The sequence below is a fragment of the Nesoenas mayeri genome (genome assembly GCF_963082525.1).
Source record: "Nesoenas mayeri genome assembly, chromosome: 17".
Classification (NCBI taxonomy): domain Eukaryota; kingdom Metazoa; phylum Chordata; class Aves; order Columbiformes; family Columbidae; genus Nesoenas; species Nesoenas mayeri.
This window is the reverse complement of record NC_137565.1, coordinates 4,130,440-4,156,101: the sequence shown is the minus strand read 5'-3', so window position 1 is coordinate 4,156,101 and position 25,662 is coordinate 4,130,440. Positions and strand designations below refer to the sequence as shown.

The following is a 25,662-nucleotide window of genomic DNA, read 5'->3' as shown; positions in this document are numbered from 1 at the left end:
GTCGATTAAGTTTACGTGACTGCTGTCTAAGCAAGGTTGTTAATGGTTGTACAGTATGGAGCATTAATGAATAGAAAACGATGAGAGAGAACAATAAGTAACATATTTAAATCTCTGTTCAGATGCTCCCTTACCTTACAGTCCTCTTGTCTGACACCTATAGCTTTATGTCACATGCCAGAAGACACATGGCATCATTTCTCAGACTTGAACTTCCCACCGACATCAATTACAGCCGCTCAGGAGTCCCTTAGGATGACAGATACAGGTTACAATCTGATGATGACCCACCTGGATATTAGTAGGATGGAATATCATCATTTTCAAATGCTTTTTTGAAAACCTGGGGAAATAAACCCCAAAAGTCTTTATTTAAAGGACAAAGTATTAAGACTGCAAAATCAAGCAAGCACTGAAATATTTCTTGGTTAGAAAAAGAAGCCGGGAATCATGTAATTAAAGATTACTTCAGGGCATATACATGGAAAGGCAACCTTTATTCTGGCATTTTCTAACGTCAGCGTGCTTGCAAATTATTCATATTTTGGCAAAGACTTTGTATATGTAAAATGTATATATTATATATAGAACTGAATTAATCTCTGATACATTTTTTGCCTCATAAGTACAGATTCCTGTTTCCATGCTAGAATCTACAGCATTAACATATTCAGATGGTAGTTGCTGGATAATCCAAAGGCTGAGCCTGGACATGTTTAGCCTCTCCAAACTCCAGTCTTATCTAGCATGTTTTCTAAGCTACTCAGATAAATTATCTTAATGTCCTGAGGTAAAGTGATTCTCTTGTCCAGGGGCTCTGGATTGCTCCATTTTTTTCCCTTCATCTGCCACACAATTATGAGCTCAAGCTTTAAGACTGATCAACAAAAAAATCTTCTCTATTTCACTAATTTTTAAAAACATGTAATGCTGTATGAAGAATTTCTAAATGAAATAAGTGACTTTAAAAACGTTGCTTGAGCAGGTGCATGGCCAATGCATTTCACTGTGCAACAAGCCACATTAAAAAAATACCAACACAGTGAATCCGAAAATAAACTTCATGTAGAATTAGAAAGGGGAAGAAAGACTGGAGAAGGAGATCCACTAATTCATCTTGTTGCAAGTCATATAAGAATAGGACGTATTCATTTGTACTTCAACAAATTATTTTATTCGCCAGAAGAAATAAAAAGTTTCCTATAATTTTTTCCCATAAATTTGCAAAATATCCTTAGAGTTAATAAATTATAAAAGAAAATGAACATATTTAACGTTTATTGGATTCAAATATTGAATTATACACCATTCATTTTCATTCATGTCCTCTTTCTGTAACATAGATGTTCTGCAAATGCAGCAAAACTGCTCCTTGTTGCTCTGTTACTGTTCGTCAGCTCAAAGCCCTTTAAGGGGAATTAAGTTTTTCTGTGTATTACGCAAACACTTCAGGCCCATTTAAGTCAGTGAAAACTGAGGCACAGAGTCAGGCACTGAGACTTCTGTCAAGTCTGAGAGCAGAGCACAGAGCCCTCAGGATCCCCCCTGCACAGCCCTTCCTTTGCGTTCTTCATTCTTTCCTGCATACGTACACGTTCAGTGTAAAGAAATAAAGAATAAAAAAGGCAGGCAATGCACTAAGCATTCTCCAACATGCTTAGAGAACTGTGTCCACAGACCACAGAAAACATATATTTAAGATACCGAGAACACTAAACGTGCTAGGATCAGGAAATCCTGATTGCTTCCATTGCAAGGTTAACGAAAGATAATTGTGTACATTTGCTGTTTGATACTCAAATATCCCTTCCTTATGACAATACGCATTACTTAATCTGCAAAGGTCAATGAATTACTCTTCAGTTCCTTCCAAATGCCTGTGCAGTGAACTTTGCCATTTTTAACACAGACTTCTCAGCAAAGAACTGGTGGTACAGGTTTGAGGTTTAGAATCCCTCCCAACCTGAAGACACCTTTCAAGGCAATGTATTTCCAACACTACCCATTCAGCTTTACAACTGTCAGACACAAGCAGAGACTTCCCTGTCGTGTTCAGTCACAGTTTGCACAGAACCCAGCAAAAGCCAAGCATGTAAGGCGTTCAATTATTGATTTTTTAATCCACTTGCAATACAAATGCTTAGCCAATGCACTGATCCTGAAACACAAATGCAAAAATATTTAGGAAAACTGAGACATGCTGTCATCTGAAGTGTGACAGTTCGGATGAGCAACATATTCTGCATTGTCAGTTGCCTCACTTCAAAAAAAGAAGAAATAAGGTGGAAATACTGCAAGTTAACAGCTTGTCAAAACTGCATAAATGCACAGAAAATGGTATCAATGAACACAGTCCTAATCCTGTGAGCTAAACGACACAGCTGCTGACCCCCCTTTTCACCCCTGCGGAGTTCCACTGAAACCAGGCGTGTTTGTGTGGGTACAGGTTTGGGGGCTGTATTCTGAACCAGTCGGATAGTTGGAATAGCACGAGAAATCTCCACGCAGAACCAGGACAGCGGGGTTTAACTTAGCAGGTACTGGAATGCACAAGCACAGCACAGAGACAAGACTGGGGAATTAGGCTGCTGGCAAGTGGCAGCTGAAAGCTGATTGAATACAACAGATTGGGCTTTCAGACTGGACAGATAGGCAGCAGCTATTTAAATGGAGTATTAACAGTTTTGCTCTTAATTATTTCCAAACCCTCTGGCTAATGCAAACTCAGTATGACATGTATTTTGGCCTCAATTCATTATTTGCTGTTTCTGTATGAACCCAGTTAAAAGAAAGCTGAATGGCTTGTTAAGAATTTCTGCCTCTTTAAAATCATTCTTGTAAGTGCTTGGCTTCTTCCTTCACACAGCTGTCATGTACGTAACTGAATATATACCTCACAAAAACGTTCACTTTCTCCATTTCAAGTGGAATTTCTTTCTGAAATGACACAGCCCTGCAAAGGAACAAATGGTCAGCACTCTGGCCCCATGGCAGGTGGAAGGCCATGAAACTCCAGAGCTAAAAGGGGAAACTTTATGCCTTCAGAAAGGGGGATTCTTGTCTTGCCAGTTAGGTATCATTTACTTTTTGGTCTGGAAGGATCTGAGATTGTGTTGTTTCTATGTATAGTACAGCTTTTTCTAGAAGTTTCTGAAAGTATATCACTTATCAGTTTTATCTCAGCTACTTCCATAGTTAGTCATCTGAAAGCCACAACAGCTGGTTTACACCTCAAAGAATAAACAATTACTAATAAAAACGTCAAACCTCTCCCAAACACCTCTGAAATAAGAGAACGACCTTCCAAAACATGTTTCAGCAGACTGTTCTAATGCAGCTCCTTCCAAAGTGAGCACTTGAGCTTTGTTTTCCTGTCTGTATTTTCTATATATCCTCTTTGATACTCTCCTTCTATAAAGTACCTGGGATCTCTCATCAGTACTAATCCAATATGGATCCAGGCTGGACACACAATAGCACTCGTGACAAACGGGACAGAATGTACTATATGACATTTATTCAGCTCGCAAGAGGACAGATACATAAAGATTATAGCAGCATAAAGTAAAAAGGGTTCATGTAGACAACACATGATCTAGCGTAAGGACTGCTGACTGGCACAAAGCCAACCCGTGAAATAATCTGACACATATTTCTGCTGTCAGGGTAAATTTGTAGCCTAAGATTTTTATATTTCCTTCATTAAAAACACAAACAAACAAACAAACAAAAGCCAACAAACCAAACTAAAACAAGCAAACAAACTTCAGTGTCTGGTTTTTTTTATTTCATCATACTCAGGAAAGGAAGAACGTCCTCTCACCAAACTGAAGGGAGAATGAATTTAACTGAGCCTCTTTCCTAATCAGAGTAATTGAACTGATTCTTTTTTTGAGCCAAAACACTAAGAAAGTAAACTACTGGTACTGCTTGGTTTACTGTAGTCTTTACATGTGTCTTTTTTGGATGATTCAGAAGGAATAAAAATGTACAGAAACAGTAACAACCAACAATCTTGTGTCAGCCAGGAGCAAACAAAGGGATTAACTGGAAAGTCACAGTTTCAGGGGATGACCACAGCTTTTCAAGCAAAAATTGTAAATGTATAGGAGATAAGAGATTTAATCAAAAAGTTAGACAAAGCATTTAGTGACAGTAGAGTTGCATACATCCCTAGCCACATGGAAAGATACATATCTTTCTCTTTCCCATCAGCCAGGATGTCTGTATGGAAAGAAGAAATGTAGAAGCAATAGTTGTTAATTACTCCAGCACATCATTTTCAGCACAAAACGGCTAAAAAACGCCCAGTTTTCATATTCCGAGGCCTAAATGGATGTCACAATGTAGAACCACCCTAAACTTGTCTCAACATACAAGGATATTGAATGCTCCAAGTTTTCTTATGGGCGATGAGGATCCACGGGCTTTGACAGAATACCTGCCAGATTACCACGGCTCGCTGAGTGTGGACACTTTGGAAACAGTGGTACTCGCCTTTACCGGTCAGCGTAAGCAGTGCAGATCTCCTGGCTTTGCAGGGCAGCATGGAGTTCTGCACAGCAAACATGAATTGCAAATCCGCTGATCCCTTCCTACAGTTGTCATAAGCAGGTGCTACATGAAAACAGGCCAGGAACAATTCATGTCTTTACCATTCTCAATGAGATTTCAATTCGCCTTTCTTCTTGGCTTTTCCTGTGACATTTGAAATGAGAAAACTCTTGTATGTGCAAAGTAATCAAGTTCACATTTGGGAATGGTACATGAACTCAACATACTGCCCCGAGGCTCAGGCCTGAAGGAATTTCAACTGTGCAGAGATGGAATATGTGAAGACAGAAATACGAGGAACATGGTGACGTTGCTAACTGTGAGAATAGATGAGCATTATTGGATTGATAAAAATAGCACAAGGAGGTAGAGGTGCATGTAAAATGACATGATTTGGAACGATAGTGTTTCACACTCCTTTTGCACAAGTATAAAGAGCTATACAAGCATTGTTCTAGTTCAGCGCTGCCATAAACTCCCCAGATGAAGGCAGCACCAACCAGTACAGCTGAGCCAACGTGGGGCAGCGACAATACTTGCTGTGTTCTTTCAGTGACTGCTGCAAAATTTCTGACTGCCACACCTAAATTATTCCTGGAGTACCTGGTGCTCCTCCTTCACCTCCTGCGTGGCTGATGGAAACTACAACCTGGCCCTAGTTTTGCAGCTACTCTCAAAAAGCACAGTAAACAGTCCCAAGCATTCCTGGCACAGTGGAGCAGACGTGAACAAGAACTGTCTTTTAGCTGTCTTTTAGCTATCCATAAAGAGACAATATATTTTCCAGTTATGAATTCTGGATAAAAGTTATGAACTCCAGATAGTGTGTACTGTGCCTTCCATTTCAGCTACAGATGTGAAACAGATTCTTAAATCTTTAGTCAGAACAAGGTAGGACAATGTCTGCTAATGCTTTTGCTTTCTGTTTGCAGACACTGGCAAGGAAAATCTGTTTTCTCCACAGTGGAGCAAGTTTTAATCCAAGCTTCATCTCACTACTCCATTCAAGGCAACATTACACAAATGTGTCTAAAAAGTACAATTTGGTGCTGTATGTTTTTCACATTTTCTGTGCTATGAACAAAAACTTAGATTAGTTCATTTTTCATATTTAATAGTCCTCTCATACCTCATATTTATCTCCTTGCATCTCACTATATTTTCTTTGAATATTGCTGCAAAATGCCATCATTCTTATTATACAAATAGGGCATAAAGGGACAAAATGCTTTTCCACATGGGCTAGCGTTAGGGTTAGAACTGTGGGGGTTTTTATTCTAATTCACTGTTCATTAACAGAAAATTCACCTACTATGCACTTGGATTTAAAACATCATTTTGCCCAGTTCAAAGATACTGCATTATGTCTCCAGCTGGCTTTTTCTTAGAGCTACACAGCTGGAGTACAAAAGTGTTCTGAAATGTCCCAACTGAATTTCAAATGAATATCAGAAATAGGCAAGGATATACATGCTACATGCAGAATATCTATCTAGGGAAATCACAGAAAATCTAGTTTCCGTTAGTTGGTTATACATAAATTATTTAGGCAATCTAGTAAGGCTGTTGATTAGCTAGAGGCAAAAATATCTATTTTAGGTGTACTTAGGGTCAGGATTAACTCATGAAATGCGGGTGGCACTGCCCATGAAACCGCTAGAATCATTTCAGCAACCTCATTCAAAAATTAGGTAGTCTCCTTTATTATCAGTTCTTAATTTTTTTACTTTATAGTTTTCTTTAACAAAGAGGACAAGATTTTTTAAAATCATGTGATAAATGTCTTACAAAACTACACTAGAAACTATTTAAGGTGACTGGAGAAGAAACAGGACTGGGAGCCAGGAGACTTTTTCTATTTCTAGTTCTGCCATAGACTGTGTGACTATGACTTTGAACCTCAGCTCCCATTTTTGTGAAATGGGGATGGTAATACTTACTATTCTCTCAGGGATATTGTATAATATAATTTTCATTAAGGTTTACAAAATGCTTGAGATCCTTGATTAGAAGAAGTTGCAAATGCACATTATTAATCAAGTAACAGTAATCACAGTATCACTAAAAAAACCAAACCAACAAACAAAAAAAAATCCCCAGACAATAATAATGTTATTAATATTGAATTATAAGCTCAATAGCATTGTTCTCATAAGAAGCCCAACCTGCACATAACAGGAAGATCATCGTAGCTCACTTCTAGGAACAAGAATGCTGCCAGCATAGTTTCAACATGAGAGTGGAAAAGAATTCTTAAAGTTCTCCATCCGAGCAATTGTAGGTGGTAAAAATTAATATCTTTTCAAAATGCTTTGTGACATAAGAGCAGAAGCAGCCTTAAGAGCTTAAAAGTATTTTTAAAATATGACTCAGGGGAGGTTTTCTTTTTCTAACAGAACTGGGGGAAAAAAAACCACCCAGGAGTTAAACAATCTTTTAGAAACACAGACCCTTGAAATAGAACAAGTATTGTAGGTCAGGATAATTTGAGCTCACACGCACCACCATTGACATATAAGAAATCTATACACAAATAACAGAGAAAAACAGGTTTCTTATATTGGAAGCCTTGAGCTCCAGCAGATTAATTGTAAGAATTTTTGTTCTGTGAGTGACCAAAAACTACCATGGGTAATTTGGGAGGTTAAAGTCCCTTTGAAAATCTATCATTTTTGTGAAATACCTATAGAGATTGTATTGAATGGTAGAAATGAGCTGAGGAAGTGGAAACATGGAAGATCAATATAGCATTTATTCCACTAAAGAAAAATGTGTTCAGATTTGTTTAGAGTCACATTAGTAGAGAATAAAGGCCGTCCAGCAGTTTCTCTTTTCCTCCTGAACAGCCCATGTTAGGAAGCAGGTGTGAAGACCTTAAGAAAGGTAGGGGAAGGTGACAGACACAGTCTAATTACACCCATTAATCTTATGACAGAAATATTGCCTTTTAAAAGACAAAATCCATGTGGACTGTGGGTTACACATTTCTGATGGTTCAGACTGGAAGAATTTTGCTGGTAAACCAAACAGAGCATTTGGTTTCAATCCCTCATTTTGTCTTGTTTCATGAGAGAGAAAAAAATTCAACATGAAAGAATTTTATATTGGATAGAATTTTGGAAATTCTATTTAATATACCACATAACCAATAAAAGAGCTTAGTTGATGGTATAAGATAATTTTATCAATGTCTGAAAACTGAAGTGTGTTACTTCACTATGTTACTAACAACTATCTGTGAGTTTGTACAAAATCCTCCACAAGAAACACAGAAAGTCACTTCAGCTTGTATCATATCACAAAATGTCACAGGTCTAAGAAAAGTGGTAGTCCTGTGCCATTAGTCCCAAACAATGGCTGAAAATGAAGTAATCTCCAGGACTAAAAAAAACTTTTCAGTCTTGCATTATTGTTACTTACCTGCCTGGGGTGCATCTGGATGTCTTCCCTTCTATCTTGACAAGTCAGGGAGAATGTGACTTTTCGTTGTGATTCAGTAAGTAGATGAAACGACAAACACCTGTTGCATGGTGGAACTGTTCATGGTACAGTCCTTTGACACTGAAAAATAGGAAATATTGTTTACAGCACCTTGATTACAGCCTCTGATAGAGCTAAAAGATGAAAACAAATATTAAAAGTTTTAAGAAAAAGTAATTAAGATGGCTTACTTTAACCAAAGAATCTTACTATATAAAGCCTGAGGAAATAGAAGGTGAAGAGATAAAAAACTGGTATCACTGAGCTGCATTCTGTTTGTCAGTGCTGCTCTCAGATAAATATAAACATCGATGTGTACAGTCTAATACAAACATGAAAAGTGTATCTGTTTGTGGACTTTTCTTGGACATGTTTCATCCATCCTGTCACTGCCAGGATCATGCAAAGCACTGTGGATGAGTACAATTCACTCTTTCGCTTCCAGTGAACAAGACTTCAGTTCTGTCCCCATAAATTTCTATGAATCAGGAAAGGAATTTGAATTTATAGAGCCCTTAGAGAAGGATACAATGGTACTATTAATCTATGGCAATTATTGCCCTACCTTGCAGCTGGTAGTTTCTAGAACTTGCCATTAGCCTGCTAAGTACCAGGTTAGCTCACCTGAACCTGACTAACATAAACCAGTGTGCATTACATGTTGAAGAGAATGCAAAGTAAGCTCTAAATTCCATGTTAGCATTTCTGTTTCTAACACACTCAAGAATCAAAAAAACAAACCATCTGAAATAACTAACTGAAGTTTTAACACTGTAAGAAACGAGGCTGCGCTGTTTGTTTATGTGTCCAGCTTGGAGTTGGTACCGTTCTCCTGAATGCCAGAGACCACGGACCAACAGCTTCCAAACTCTCTGCTCAGGAAGTGGTGACCCATGTCCTGCAGCAAAGTAATTGAACTTTCATTGTACTATTAAGTGCTACAGGTAAGTACTAGTATGATCACAGCTGTGACATCCCAATTAGCCATCAACTCGTTACACATATAAAATGTAGGGCAATTTTATAACACCTTACAAACAACAAACTCTGCAATTTTGTAAATATTGTGCCTGGCAACACAGCTCCCTACAAGCTTGGTAGTATCCCTAGCCCCTTCTACAGAGAGCAAAACTGAGATCCTGAAGCACACAAGGGATATTTACAGAGGAAAAAATGGCAGCTAGTTGCCAAATTAGTCAGAATTAGACCTTAATTAGATGGAAAATTCAGGTCAGGATGAGATAAGAATTCAGATCTCGTGGGCACTGAGCAGTGCTTTATCTCTAAAGTTGTTGTGCATTTTTAAGATAGTAGTCAAGCTGATTTCCCTTTAAGAGAAATGACTTGGCCACAAATAAGGATAAATTATTTTTTCAGATATGCATGATGGATCTTGGTTCTGATATACTGTTGCTCTCTCCCATACTTTTGGATCTCCTATTGACGTCAGCATGGGATAGACAGAAAGATTTTTCCAAACAGGGAAATGGAGATTATTGTGGCAAACACTCTAACGGAGTCTTCGGTGACAAACCAAGTGAGAAGAAATCTATCAAGCCAAGCTGTGATCTCTCACAGCTACTGTGATCAGAATGTCTCGCTGTCTCTTTTACACCACCAAGGCAGCAAGCAGCTGCTTTGTGCAGGAGCAGTGATCCGGTTCTAGAAATCTCCCAGCAGCAACACTGTCCTTTGTACTCACACTCTCTCGATCTCAGTGGAAGTCAAATTCTACCTGATGCTGATACAGGAACACACGTTGCCTAGAATAAAAATGATAGAGAACGAACTCAGATTATCTTCATTATCAACATTCAAACATATTTTAGCACTGCTTTTTCTGCTGGGTTTGTGTAGTTGTTTCATCTCAGCATTTTTTGCATTTTGCTGTTTAAGTTATAAGCTGCTTAAAAGGGGAAAAAAAAACCCTTGACATAATACCATGAAATCAAAGAGCAAGCTGACTGGAAAAAACTGTTACTATATTTAAACTGTATTATCCTATGACAAAACTGCAGTTTTAAAACCTTTCCACTTTGAGACAGCATTTTTGCAGTATTTTAGTATGTCTTAGAAGATTTCAAATGGCTGAAACATTATAATAACCGTAATTTAGGGGGAATAAAATAGTACCATAGGAGGAAAAAAACAATGGCCCCCATATGTCACTCATGAAGACTTGTATTTTAAATCAGCTGGGCTAATCAGAACAATGAGTTTGGTGGTCTCAACCTGAGCCCTATTAGGCAATTAGCCAATCTGCAAAAATCATGACATAATTTGGCACAGTTAAAGCAGAATATGTAACTTTGTCTATGACCACGGAATGAGATCCAGGCCTGAAATAGGAAGGCTATTGCAGGTCAGCATTCAGGTGCATTGGCTCAACCCACTGGAATTTTGTGTAGTGCCCTTCTGCACTGCATTTAGCTCCAGTAAAAACTATTAATCATCCTTGAAAATTGAGCTACAAAACACATGTTTTTGTGTACAGCAAGAGACAATTCACATTATGACCAGTAACTGCTGTGAATCTGCTTTGCAGCAACAGGGGTGACTTAATGTTATTGTAATTTGAAGGAAAACGTCCTGCAGTCCTCTCTCAAGCCAAATTCCCATTTACTTCAATTAGTAAGCATTACAGGAACCGTTTTAATGCTGCTGCCTGATGTGTTGGCTGCTTCTTCTAATATATTACAGTGAAAAAAGGTAGTAGGCCAAATGTGTGAATGGTGTACTTCCATTATGTGAGTGGAATTTCATCAAGGCCAAAGCTGGCCCATTCTGTTGTGTCTCTTTCCAAGGTATCCCTGTAAGGAGTTCCACTCTAAAAACAAACTGCACATTCAGTTTGCAGCAGCGAAATAAATTGGTTTTCTTCTTCCATAAAGATGGAGGATGTAAAGCTGTCTGCACCTGCTGGAAGTACTAATCGCAATAATAAGCAATTCCCATACCTGAACTAGGTCATCAGATCTAACTCACGAATTTTCATTCAAAGCTGCTCTGTGAAGTGCAGGCATGCTGTCAAGTGATCCTTATCTGGACACTGGCTAGTTACACAGGAATCTCTTTTAGGGCAGTTGTACTTTTGCCAGAAAGGATATAGAGCCACACACACCCTGAACACCATAATTTTATATTGGCTGTCCCCTCTCTTTACTCCTTTTGCTAATAGAGGTAAGGCCAAGATATTTTCCTTCCAGATCAGACACAGTTTCTTATAGCATGGTGCTGTGGGTGGTTCGTAACAGTGATGGATATGCAGATTGTATGTAGGTTCTGCATTTATGTAAGCCAGCACGCATGTTGAGATCAGCCTTTATATTTGCACACACGTATACAAGAACACCGCTTGGCACCAAGTGCTTTTAAGGGAAAGTATTTATATTGTGTACTAAGTTGTTTGCTGTGGGTTGTGTACGTATCGCAGGTGTCATTAATGTCAGTGCCGATTTCTCTCAGTTTGTGTCACAGTCATCGAAGCTTCTGTGAATTAAGGGGTGGGATGGCTAAATCAGTCCATGTTCTGTGTTCTATATTGGTTTGTGACTGTGTCAGTTATCAAGACCCTACGCTGCGGAAAGCCGGTATCTCACACCACGCTTGCTGCTGAAATCAGTCTGTGCAGTTTATAACTCTTCTCGTTATCTCTGTGCGAGCCGGGGCTGAGTGTGCGTGTCACTGTTATGCTGGCGGGGCAGCGTGCGACGGTTGGCACGGGAATTGGGAAGTTGTGCAAACGACAGCGCTGTGTCAGCACAGGCCTCGTCAGAGCCGGGGTAGGACCTCTGGGGAACGAACCCCCTCCGGAGGCGCGCAGCCCGCTTCTCTCACCTCTGGCGCACGCACGGCGGGATGAGGCTCCTGTCACGACACGGGCAGGCAGACACTACTGTCACGATGTGCACCAGCCTTCCCCCCTGAAGCGCCTGTCGCGACAGCGCGCACGCCGCGCGGCGAGCGGCTCCCCTCAGCCGCGCTGCCGCCAGGACAGCCCCGCTCCCCCTCAGCCACCCGGCGCGGGTTGAGGCTGGGACAGAGGGCGGCCGCGCCGGTTCACGTCGGGGCAGGGGGGCGGGAAAGCGGCCACCCCACCTGCGGGCCGCTCCCACCGCGGAGCGGAAGCGCTCCCGCCGCCGCATGAGGCCTGCATCACCCGCCTCCGCCTCCTCCCCGCCGAGGACGGGCGGCCGCGCTGCGCAGAGCCGCGCCAGGCGCCGCTGCCACCGCCTCAGCGCCGCGGGCGGGGCCGCGCCTTCCCCCGCCCCGCGCCGCGCGCCCCGCCAATGAGCGGCGTCCACATGCCGCGGCGGCGAGAGGGGCCCGGGCGGCCCAGCTCCCATAAGTTACATTAGAGCAACCGCCGCCGGTGCGCGACCGGAACGAGCGGGAGCCAGCGGCGAGGCCGGGCGCGGGGGGCGAGCGAGCCAGCCCAAGCCGTGACGGCGACAGCGGACTGGGCCGGCGAGGGGAGGATCGGGCTGGTAGAGCGGGGGGGCGATTCCGACCCTTCCCTGTAGAGGCGAGGCGGGCAGCGGGGCAACTGCTCGTTTTCCCTCCCTCGCGTCTGGAGGCGAGCGGGCTGAGGCGAGCCGTTATCACCCTGCGCGGGGGCAGCTCGGAGCCTGGAGAGGCCGCTTGGCCACCTGGACGCGGCCCATCCCCGCACACGCACCCGCCGAGCCCCCGCACGCCCTCCCGCGCCCCTGAGGCGACAGCGGCTGCGGGGCCCGCGCCTCTTCTCCTCAGCAGCCCGCCTGGGGCCGCCTGAAGCCCCGCTCATCCCCACCGGAGAGGCGGCTCGTCTCCCTCGGAGGGCGTGTGGGGTGGGAGGGGGGCGGGGGCTTTTTAATCGACGGCTTTCCCTTCTTTTTTTTCTTTTTTAATTTTTTGCTTTTTCCTCCCCCGCCTGCCTCCTTCGGGAAGCCTGAGGCGCTGAGGTGGTCTCGGGGGCTGCTCTCTGTTGCGGGAGGGGGTCTATGGTGATAGAACGGGGGCGGTGGGGAAGAAAGCGAGGGACTGAGGAGGGGGCTCTCCGCCGCGCCCGCCGCCGCTGAGGAGTAGGAGGAGGAAGAACCGAGGCACCATTTGCTGCTCCCTGCCCCAGCCATGGAGAACGCGCACACAAAGACTGTAGAGGAAGTTTTGGCTTATTTCGGCGTCAACGAAAGCACCGGGCTCAGCCTGGAGCAAGTCAAGAAGCTGAAGGAGAAATGGGGCTCCAACGGTAGGTGAAACGGCCTCGCGCCGCCCGCCTCCGTCCGCCGCGGGGATGCTGTCGCTGCCGCTCGTCGTTTTTCCCCCTCTCCTGTTCCCTTTTCCACTCCTTTCTCTTTTTTATGCTCTCGGGGCCCCTGTTTCGAGGCCTAACGCGTGTGTCTGTGCGAAACCGGCATCTCTTACAGGACCCGGAATAGGAGCGAGGGAGAGAAGATGGCTGACTGAACTCCACCTCGTGGGTTCTTTCATAGCCCGGGCTCACAGGGCTGCTCTGGGAAGGAGGCTGTTGGAACTGTCACCTCCCTTCCCTTTCATCTAAACGCCGGGAAATCTTCCATTCCGAAATGAAACGCTGTGGGGTGTTCTTTTTTAATTTTTTTTTTTTTTTTTTGTCCGTCCTGACCTTCATCTTTCCCTGCTTTTCAGTGCTTTTCTGTCCCTTTACATTCTTCTCTCGAGTCGAGGCACAGAATTCAGCTGATGTCCCTTTTTATCCCTACTGCTTGGCCTTCCTAGTCCCTTTTGCACGTTGTGGAAAAATGAAGAGCTATGAGAAGATTACACGGTGGGGTTATTTTAGCTTTAACACTGCTTTTGTGCCCCTTAAATTCCTAAATCTTATTGCCGAGAACTAAAAAAAGTGAGCAGAAATAAGAAAATGCCCTTAAAATGGAGGAAAGAATTTGAAATATGTTGAACCAAGTTCGGTGGGGTTTTTTTGGTGTTTTTTTGTTTGTTTTTAAGTGAATGTGGCGGAAAACCTTTGTCAGAGAAGCATTTTGAGCCTTTGACCCTTTGTGTGCAGTAACAGCCCAAGTCCCACAGCTGGCTGGAGTGATGACTTGGCTGAATTATAACCCTCAACACATTCTGGGAGTTAATGTGTATATGTCTTAAAATGCAAAACTATCAGGTCTGTTGTGATGTTCTAATGAAAAGAGCCACCTTAATAGGGCTTTTTAGTATATCTGTCAGATACAACCCAGTTGAGTGTGCAATTCAGGAACAATATCTGGTGGATGCCTTATTATAATGCTCTAATGTGTTTCTTCAATGCTTTCTTTTCTTTGACATGCTTCCTGGAAAACCCTTCCACTGACAAGAGTTACCGGCTGAGGAAGGTAAGCATGTTCATGAAATCTTCTGCTAATTCTTTTTGGTAATTCACCAGGATTTTTTTTAAATGTGCCTAACTAAATGGCTTTGTTAACTATTGCAGGAAAAACCTTACTCGAGCTTGTGATTGAACAATTTGAAGACCTACTAGTTAGAATTTTGTTGCTGGCAGCTTGTATATCTTTTGTAAGTATAATGTTTTTTATTTCATAGGCTTCTGTATCACAGAATGACAATGTAGCAATGTATAGAAACTGTACATGCTGAAGTTATTCTCTTTCTCATAAGGTAGAAGATGCAAAGTAAGTTGCTACCTCTTAATTTAGTTGCCCTGTGAAGAGATTTCCTTATGCTAGGAAAAAAAACCCAGCAAATCTTTCATTGCATGAGTCATAAGTGTGTAACAACACTAGACAGGTATTTTAAAAAGTGCTTCTCATTCAATCCAGCTTGCTTATTTGAGGTGGGATTTCCCAATGCTTTTGTTGGCTTTGAAGACTAACCTTGAGTAAGTGTTTAACTGGACATTCTTCTTGCCTTTGAGTTAATCGTTATCAAGCTCAATGTATAATCATTGGAAGACATTTTTGGATGCAATACAGACTGTAAATAGAATCTACATGGCGAATATTCCAGTTGCCTTCCCTTCCTGATAATAGCAAGGTGACAGTTGTTGCTTTTGACAGTGACAGGAATGATGACAGCGGTGATGGCACCATTGTTGACCAAATTTGGTAACTGACCTTTGAATGGTGTAGTCATTAAATGGTCATCTTGCTTTGCATACAGGATTAAATGAACAACAACACTTTTGACTTTATTTTTTTCAAAGCATGCTTAGGCAATCTTTTTACATAATGTATAAAGGGTATGCGCTGAAAATCTGGAAAACTGAGCAAAAGCTGAGTATGGGAGAAAGATGAAAGCTATATGTCTTGGGGAGCTGGATGACAGAAACAAAGTGTGCAAAATATTAAATTGTTTAGGTAAAAGTTTATAGTAGACTTTGCCCTGGAGTTGCCATTAACTACTTTAAAGAGCTGCAGCTCTTGGGGGGAGTGGAAATTGTGGTGACTCTTTAGCTAAGGGCCGGCTAATTAGGATGGGCAGAGAAGAATGTGCTCTGAAGCTGATGGGGGAAGGGTTGCCCTGTTGTGGCTGCTGCAGCACGTACTCTGTGCTGATCCTCCACCAGGAGAGGCTTGCAAAGTGCTTTGGGGCTTGGTGTGCGTATACCGTTACCAGCTGAGCAGTGGTTGGTGGTATTGATCTTGACCAGGGAGATAAATGTGCCTTACTCAGACTTGTTTCCTGGGAGGAAATCAGGCTGACTATAGAAAATTGAATAAACGGGTCATTCAAAAGCTTTTTTTCCCCTTGTCCCCTCCCAGAGGGATGAGCATGGGATGTATTTTTGTTCCTGAAAAATCAGGAATCTCATGAGATGAATGACAGTAAGAAGTTTGTTACTTTTCATGCCAAGGTATAGTGTTTGTTTTTATTATAACCAAGTAAGTGGAAAAATTAGATTTGCCAAACTTTAAGCTTTCATTGCTGAATCTGAGCAAGTATAATACCAGACTGACAGAGGTCATATAACACAGACTGCCAAGCCCTCTTTGAAAACTTGATTAGTAACTGGATTCAGCTTTTTTTTTTCAGTATACTTAATTTTCCTATCTAATTAAGAGGAGACTGTAGTCTAATGGAGTGTGAGATGGGTCAGGGTTCTTTGCTTCTGTGCAACTGACATAGTGTATGACCTTGGGCTGCTGCTCTCCCTTTTCTGCTTCCTCTTCAGGAGTTATGGATACCTACCATAAATTCATGTTAATGGTAAAGATTTTTTTCTTTTTAATGAAATGTAAAAGTAAAATCTAGATATATTGAAATTTTGGTTTTTCAAAAGCACTTCCCCTTTGTATTTGTTTCTGGCTTTTTCCCTGCTTGGAAGGTGATCATCTATTGTCTCATTTTCTTAGGTTTTAACATTTTCTTGATGAAAGCATGTTGGAGACTTTTGTAGTAGCTGTGAAGAACTATTGAGTACGTTGATATAAAGACTGTGCTGCTGCGAAAATTTGATGTAATTAACAACTACTAAATTCTGGTGTTCCTGAAAATGTTTGAATACGTAGCTGTGTTAGGCTTGTGGACAGTAATTGTTCCATGAGGACACTCGCAAATGTTGCATTAAAAACTGGAATTGTACATAATGCTGAAATTACAAATTATGCCAAGTCATTCTTCTAATAGAACAACTTAATGCTAGAGCTTAATTTTGGTGTGTTTATTAGGCTATCTTTTACAAGGCTTAGAAATTCAGTTTTTCTATTTGTGCTCTTGCAAGGTATGTAAAACTCCCAGTACCTTAGAGATGTTGAAATGGATAATCAGACTTAAAATGGAGTCAGTTACATTTGCATTGGTTTTGGCTATTGAGTAATACTGTTGAGAGCTGCTCTTTAATGAGTCAAGACTTCTGGCTTTCTTGGGGGCAGTGTCATATCCTGCAGAATTGTGCTGTTAAGCTTAGTGGAGTGCTGATTCTCACTTTAGTGACTGCTTTTTACTGTGATATATTGTTTGATAGACCAGAAACTGTAGCACTTGAGTAGAAAATAGGGTGTCATATAGTGCACTGACAGAAGTAAGGTTGGATAATGGCTCCTGTTTGAAATAACTTTCTACTGAAGGCTTCTAGATCTGGTGTATGTCCAAAAGGGAATTTTCATCAAGATGCTTAAATAGGAGTTTTCTTTTAATGACGAGGGATGCAAAAAGGTGGCTTATGAAAGACTTAAAAACAGATCACCCCCAAAGCCCCTAAGTCTTTGGAGTTACTAGTGGGGGGACTGAGTGTTGGAATTGGTCACAAATATATAGCACTGACTTATTTTTTGAAGGGTGTGTTTTTTCAGTGTGACACTGAGAACTTATTTTGATTTGATTTTGTTTTTTCTGGCAATCAAACAGAGTATGTACTTTGTGCTATAGTACAAACAATGTGCTTGCAGGAAAGGCATGGGTGCTTCTAGGGCAGTGAATGTAGCAGTGTTCTTCAGCTGTACATTGTCCATTTAAAGAGCCTAAGATTCGGGTATGAGCAAGGGGATCTCAAGATATATAGATTATTGTTTTGTGTCATGGAGGCTTTTGTAGTGACTCTGGTGTGATCATAAATCCTACTAGATTCTTACCATTATGAGTGGCTACACAGAAACAGCTGTCTGAAACACTGAGATCTGCATTAGACTTTTATGCAGAAACATCTCCTCTTACATACAATATAAACTTCTGCATTCAAAGTGCCTTTTGTGTCCTCTACTGCCACAGCCCCGTCAGGTATGTGTCAGTAAAATAAATCAGACGAACAGCTGAATCTGTGTCACCCTGGCTGATTACAGGGGTCATATGCTGCCAGTTTGTTGGCTGTAGATACTCTGTCCTACATTCCAAGTCGGAACTACTGTTACAGATGTGCCTAGTTAGTAACAGTTTAAATTCTTAGACCATTGTTACTTCGGTATTTAGGCCTTAAGTTTTGCTTTTGAAGAGAAATAATTTCTGATGGTGAGTAAACAGATCCACATAGAGGCTTGGACCTTGTCTTGGTGTGGTGTTCAATCTGTGAAGCCTATGCAGAAATAAGCCCATAGAGTGTATCTCAGCATTTCAAGTGCTTTCATAGCCTGACTTCCTAGGTGCAAGTAAGATGATGTTTAATTTTCCATGAACTATGGCTTTTAATTCTTGCTACTTGTGTAGCATGTATTCAGATATACAGTATTTACATAAAAGAACAGCTTTTTTTGCTGTATAAATGACTTTGACAAGTTGCAAGATGTTACTTGTGCATGTGATGTAGAATAAATGTTTGGTAATGTATATATTTTTTTAAACAGTGATGCATACTTAACCATGCGATCTTATCTTTGCATCACACTTACAGTGAATTTTCTTCTACAGGATGCAGCGTGGACTGTAAACTCTACCAAAATCTTAAGTATTAATACAGCATCCTAAGAGCACCCCCCTCAATTATTTCTTTAATTCCTAAGCTGATTTAGAAGTGCATGTTTTCTAATAGCGAATATCCATGTTTAGACTGAAACAATATATTGTGATTTATTCCTGTAAATTAGCATGACTATAATCTGCATTAAAAGGCGAGCAAAGCTATTCTTAGAGGAAGATATGCTAGTAAAAATGCTGCAGGTTTTGCCCTGAAATCACCCCAAAACTACCTGTTAAGGTCAGTAGCAGTGAGCATGTGGCACAAGATAAGGGTTCCTGTAGAACATGACACTCACATGCTTTTAGCTCAACTCACATTGCTCAGTAGCACCCCAGATACCAACGGATGGGTAAGGCCAATAAAACTGGGAGAACTAATTGTGGTTCCATTTTACTTTGTAGAAATTAAGCTGTGCATATTATGTATCTCTTTTTTTTTTTTTCCTTATTGCTACACTAAACACAAGAATGTGTTTGTTTTCAGATATATGGAGCGATGTATCTGATAGATGCTTACAATCTGTTAACCCAGTAAAATTCTTAATTTTGTACTTTTATCTGTGGTCAAGATCCATGGGTGGTGGAGTTTTTTCCTCCTCTCTCCTTGGTTAGCAAATAAAAATCCGCTGAATAATTAAATTGGGAGTTTTTTCTTTGATATTTCCTGGTATTCAGGAAAAAGTTTGCATCTGCTTAATTTTAAGCTAAACTATATTGAAAAGAAAAATCACTAAAAGTGTGTTTTCTGAGCAGTAGCTAGTACAACATCCAAAATATACTGAATGTTAATTCACAGTATCCTGTGAGAAGACCTCTCTCTTAAAAGCAGTTAACAGTTTTACATGTCCTGCTTTAATTAGTCCAGGGCTTCTTTTTGTTAGGATGAGGTCTTACTCTCCCAGCTTGCTTTTAAGTTTCCATTGTCAAAATGAAAACCAAACAAAAAACCTTGTTAGGTTGCTGACAACAAACTGTTTGCTTTTCCTCTGTTAGTGGTAAGTGGGTACAGCTTGCTGGGCAACAGAATTCTATCTTGAAACTTCCATTATTTAATTGTATGTTTGTTGTGTAGTCATAAACTGTCATCTGAGACAACTTGCCTCTGTAACTTAACTGTCAATAAGGTATATTTCGCTTGTGGAAATGCAGAAGGCTCTAAGGACGCTTCTTCTAGTTGTTTTCATCAGTAGTCACCTAACTGCTTGCTGACTTCTGTGTTGTGCCCCCTTTTTACAAAAAACCATGAAAACTAAGTGCTATTTGCCTGTCATAATGTATTTTTGACTTGGTGTCCTGCAGGTCCACTCCATTAGGCTGTGATTAAAATAGGCTTCTGCAAGCCATAGCTCTAGCAGCCCTAAAGCAAATATGCTGAATGAAAGTTGTCCTTTAAGCTGCTTACGTCAGCCGTTGATATAGGACTTATGTCTTGCTATTAATTTCCCTTATATTTTCAGACTTGCATTTTTCTCAAGCAATTATTGTAGGTTTTTTTTCCCCCCCATGCTCTTTTGAGATTCTTAAATTCATAGTAACTTTACATATTGAACCATACTGCCAGAACAGTACATTGGAGATCAATGACCTGGAAATTAAGCCGTTCTACATGTGAGTCTTAAAGTGATTAGGGCTGAAATACAGTGAGGCCCTTTTGAATAGTAGTCAAAGATCTCTCGTTGTAAACCTCTCCAGGGTCTTAAAAGTGTGCCAGTGGAAACTTTTTGACAAGGACTCAATGCCTTGGACAAGAATAGTCTAGTGTCTACCAGGTTTCAGCATATGATCTGTTTTTACTAAAAACACCTAGTTAAATACTTGTATCCCTTGTTCTACTTTCTCTCTCTTTTTTTTTTTTAACTCTCCTTGTTTTTACTGCAGGCTACTATCAAATAATAAACCTGATCTGTTACAGCAGTATGTGTTGTGTATCACAAGTGTCCTAAATAGAGTGTTAATATAGCTGTAGTCCACTATAGCAAAACAAAGAACTCACAATGCATTCTGTTATTTATAAATGTGTATTTACTAAAACACTTACTAAACATTCTATAACTAGGGCTTAGATCATTCCACCATTAGCAGTTGTTAACTTTTTAGGGGTGAAAAGTGTGTTGCTGACTTCCAGGATTCACTAGAGGATCTAAAGCATCAGTTCTGTGTTGTCAGGATCTCTAATCTGAATTCATCTGCTCTTTTTGAAATAATGGTTTATTGAAGGAAAAGTTTCCTTGAAAACTGAGTTTTGGTTCTCCTTGACATACTTGCATTTTGCTGTCCTTGTAGCTACTTCCCCATCCTCTTAAAGTTGCAGGCTTTCTCATTGTTATTTTATGACACATGTGGTTTTAAACCGTAATCTTTTCAGATTGAACATTGTGTAAAGCAGATGTTTTATTCCAGTTAACCTTGTAGGTACCTGCTCTGTTAAGAACATCACAAAATGATTGAATTTACTTGCTTTGTTGGAAGCAAAATGGGCTCTACAGAATTCCAATAAAGCAAGGGAGAGCAGAAACAGGCTTTTCTGATAGTAGTGTGTGACCTTGTGTATGTTAAGAAAACTGGCAGTGTCCTGTTAGCCATTTCTGCAGCTCCAGTGGCAGCAGCAACACCAGTGAAGAGTAAAAACTGTCCAGGATATAAGGGGTAATGAGTGTATGAAGACAGTGATGTAGACTGTGCAACTGCTCTAGTAGGTCAAATGGCAGAAGCTGTTACTGGGGATTGGAGATTGATGTTTCTTTCCTCCTCCCACACCAATAAGATGTAGAGAGCATAAGAGATTTTTAAGTAAATCTCTACTCCAGAGGGATGACACAGACCCTCAAAATGTTGTGTTGCAAGTTGGGATGTTTCTATCTTGTTAATCATAACCTGGATCTTACACGTTTATTCTTTTATAATAAAAATTTGTTGTTGCATTGGATTTACTTGACAGTCTGTTTTCCTCTTGAGGCTTTCATGCTGCTGCTCCTTCCTTTTAATGTCCCGGAGTGTTTCACAATTGAGCAATAGCTCTGAGCAGCGTGTTGGTGGAATTATGGCGCTTGCTTTAGTAACGGTTTGCTCGCCGCCGTCTTCTAGTGATTCAGAGTGCTGTTGCCTGACTACCAGCCCTAATTATCTCAACAAGTTGTTCCTATTTACTGTCACTTTCCAGGCTTCCTGTTGCTCAACATTTTGACAAAAAAGCTCTTCCGCTCTGGTCATGTTAATTTGACTTTTCTTCAGTAACTACAGAACTCTGCAGAGGCCCTGACATAATAACCATTCAAGTCAAATGAATGACAGAAGCCTAAAATGAGTGTAATTCTAACACAGATGAATGAAAATGAAATCTATGTGGAACCTTTTATGCAAGTTTAAGGAGTTTTTTACTTCTAAAAATCCAGTTTTAATTTGAGTTTTATCAGCTACTCAGCTTAGAATTCAACTTCAGGTGTAACTATACATTTCACTTAGACGCTTCAATAAGACACTGCTTGTATTTAACCAAGTAGATGCTGAAAACTTGTAAAGCCGTTTTCATTTGTGTGTCTAAGTTACCGATAAAGAAAATTAACTTGGTTAAAATTCAGATTTTTGTCAAGGTTTTAGTGTTCTAAGTAGTTCATCTAATCTATTGGCATCCTGGCTTTAGGTACTAATGAAATGTTTTTTGAAACTTTTCACTGCCATAGCTGTTGTCACAACTTCTTTCATTTGTGAAGCAAAAGTAGTAATATGTTTCCCAAATAAATAGCTTGCTCCTTTAAAAGAAGAGCAGCCTTGGAAATGAACTTTGTACTACTTCAGTAAAGATTTTTTTTTTTCCTTTTCCATTGCATGTTGCCAACTCATTCATAAACTGCAAAACTACACCCTGGAAGAATGGGGGGTTTCAGGAATTGCTCAATTCTAAAGCAGTTGCATCTCAAGCTGAAATTTACTGGATCTTACGTTTGCAAGGTGTCTGTGTAAATCAGCAATTTAAATCGTTGTGTTTCTCTTACAGGTCCTGGCCTGGTTTGAAGAAGGTGAAGAAACAATCACAGCATTTGTAGAGCCTTTTGTAATCTTACTTATATTAGTAGCCAATGCAATTGTGGGAGTGTGGCAGGTATGCAGATATTTTTGCAACATCAAATGACAAATGTGGGGTGGGTTGCTTGTTTGTGTTGAAGAGGAAGGGCTGTACAGTGTAGTGTCAGGTGCTTCACACAATGCAAGTAATATGTGTTGCTAACTTTAGATTCCTGAGAGTCAATATACCATAAAACTTCTGGACAGAAAGTGTTATCTTAAAGGTAAAACGAAAGTTTCAGAAGTATTGCGGAAAAAGCCAGGTGCCCACCAGTGTGGCTGTGCACTGAACGCATGAACTGAGGAGTCCAGAATTAAGGCCTGAATTCAGGAAATAAATGAAATGTTGCAAAGCTAAAAAAAAGTTGTCCAAAATAACAGCAAAAATTAAGAGGGTGAGCACTGTTAACAGGTTAAAACATGTTAGAGAGGAGCCTACACACTGGAAGGTGGCACAAGTGGCATTCAGTGGCATTGCTGCACACCCCTGCGCTTTGCTTTGTGCTACCCCAAGTAAGCTGGCTGAGTAGTGACCCTCAAAATTCAGCTTATAGCAGTACCCAGCTTGCTGCTGCACAACTGCTGGAGCTGGTATGGAGATAAGAGGTTATGTCAATCAAGGGATGAGAGCATTGCCTCCTTAAGTGTCATTTTCTACTCAAAGCTTCATAAAGCAGTTGTGCACGAATTAATCTTTAACTTGAAACTTTGAGTTAGAATTCTGCATGTAGTAATCATAAGTATGAAATGTGAATCTGTCTGTATAGTTTGTGGATTTTCTTGTGTAGCTGTATACCCTGTTGTAGGAAATAACCAATTTTTTCAGACATTACAGTGTGCAGAGAATACATGTGTGTGTATATATATATATAGCCACATGCAATGAACTTAACTCTGAAACAGACCTGCTGTACAGATCAAATGACTCATTCCCTTGTTCAAATGGGCATGGAAAATAAGTCACAGTACATAGTCTCCACCCATAAATGCATCTGTTTCTACAGGTACTAGACGCGAGCAATCGCGTCCTTGCGTTAGCTCTGCCCTCCTCAACCTTTCCTCTCACGTGCCCTGTTCCCGAAGTGCCGTCTGCTCGTTCTTCAGTGGTTGGCAAGATGGTCTGACTACCGTCACTTTAGGCAAACAGGGAACAAAAAGATAAAGCCTAACACGCTGAGCTGGCTGCCCTAGCTGAATCATGTTTCATTCTTTCCTATTTATCTTTATTGAAGGAGAGGTTTTGTTTAACCAACCATTTTCTTTTATAACTCAGTTTTGCCTAATGTTAACTAATAGTTAATTCACAGAAAAATTACATCAGCATTATTGTGCTGAGGAGCAGTATTAATTTACCTGGTGGAGTGTGAGGCTGGTATTAATTACAGCTTTATGGGTCTGTGCTGCTATCTCTGCACACTGTGGCGCTGAGCTGTGCTATGTAAACATTAGTCCTTCAGGGCAGTTTTGGTAATGCTGGTTTTCACCTGCATTGTTATGTAGAAGTACCTAGTACCTCAGCCTTTGAGTTTCTGAAGATGAGGTTTCTGCTTTGATGCATGCAGGAGGAAGTTTTTATCATCTGGAAAAGCTTGTATATATTTGAAGGGCAGACATACTAAAAACTGCATGTATTCTTACCATTTTGTATTAATCATCAGGACTATGTGACGTTTGTACTTGTCAATAGGCTGGAAAGTGGAAAAGAAGTTACTTCTACAAGAGCTAGGGAAGGATAACTGATCAGCTGTTGGTTTCTTACATTGTCCTTTATCTAGGTGGCATCACGATGTTGATGCCAATCTCTAGTGCTTAGCTGAGAGAACTGCACTTGAGATAGGAAAGCTGTTGTGCTGGCGTTAGTGGAAATAAAAAGGTTGTTGTGTGGGCATTCACCTAAGTTCATAAACTGGTAGAAACTCTGGGAAAGTGTCTAGGCTGTATGCTTTAATTTCACTTTAACGTGACTTGATTTGCTGAAACAAAGTTAATAGTGTGCTGTTTGAGCTTTGTGTTAGCTTGACCTTTGATTTCTATCAGTAGGTGAAATTCAGTAGCGTTAGACTCCAGGCTGAGTCTAAGCTGCTCCAGCTGGTATGGTACAGCTGAGACAAGACTAAACCCGTGAGTCTTGATTCTGCTTAGTGCTTTTGTTATGTCAAAGAGCATCTGTATGTTACACAGAACTCTTTGTGTGGCCTCTCTGTAACAAGACACAGTGGATATTCTTGATGGGAAGTAACTGTCCACTAATATCTGAATCATGTTGTAATTATTTCCAGTCAACAACCTCATAAGAGGAAGGGTCATATCATTTTCTATATGAATAGATGTAGTTGAGTCAGTAGTATTCATATAATACTGCATTTAAAAGATCAGATCTGACATATGTGTTTTTCCTTGAAGGCTTTTAAAATCACACGTTTTTGCTGTCTTCTAGGAAAGAAATGCTGAAAATGCTATTGAAGCTCTTAAAGAATATGAACCAGAAATGGGCAAAGTATATCGACAAGACCGAAAAAGTGTACAGAGGATTAAAGCAAGAGACATTGTCCCAGGTGATATTGTAGAAGTGGCAGGTAAGGCTCATTTATGTAATATGTACATGTATTAGCGTGTTATTGTAAAATTGTTGTGGGGGCCTTGTCTTAATGATTTGAGGCCCTTGGGGAGAGTTTTCAAAGATGCCTAAGTATATGCTTTGCTTACAAACAATCTTGCTTCTGTTCATCTGTAATTACCTTAAATGTGCATTTGCACTGAGGGGATTGTTTTTCAAATTGCCACTTAGTTTAATTAGTAGGTCTAAAAGCAAAGCATCCTAATTGGAGTACAGGTTTTAACACTTGTCACAACTTTATTTTCTGAAGTCTGTTTTCAGAGTGGCTTGTAACTTGTCTGTTTTCTGTTACAAAATACTCTCTTTGTTGCCTTTAAATGTGTGCAGCTTCCTTAGGTTCTGGAGTGCAAATAATTTAATTCTTTTAGTCACACTGTGTGCTGTATCTAAGGAAAGGTGGTTTTGTCTGAAGTCTGTTTCCAATCCAGACACATGTAGCAGCAGTCCCTTCAACCTCTCTTCTCAAATGTCTTCCTCTGTTCTCTCAGCTGGTGTGACTGGCATGTGACATCATTGTTCTTTCATCTTTCATAACTCTTTATTGCTTCTTTTGCCCATTGCTGTATCGTAAACCACAAATAGAGAAATAACTG

General features: G+C 40.6%; 1 protein-coding gene across 2 annotated transcripts in view; it reads left to right on the top strand.

The window, feature by feature from the left end:
- The first annotated feature begins 12,473 nt into the window (after positions 1–12,473).
- ATP2A2 (ATPase sarcoplasmic/endoplasmic reticulum Ca2+ transporting 2) overlaps positions 12,474–25,662 on the top strand; it is a 35,883-nt gene continuing 22,694 nt past the window's right edge. Inside the window, exons 1-5 of one of the 2 annotated variants that reach the window (XM_080355298.1) lie at positions 12,474–13,264; positions 14,361–14,378; positions 14,477–14,559; positions 22,385–22,489; positions 24,890–25,028. In XM_080355298.1, coding sequence (XP_080211424.1) covers positions 13,147–13,264; positions 14,361–14,378; positions 14,477–14,559; positions 22,385–22,489; positions 24,890–25,028 — 463 coding nt within the window. In that variant the 5' untranslated portion in view covers positions 12,474–13,146. The remainder of the gene's footprint in view (positions 13,265–14,360; positions 14,379–14,476; positions 14,560–22,384; positions 22,490–24,889; positions 25,029–25,662) is intronic. The other variant, XM_080355299.1, reaches the window with a different exon arrangement.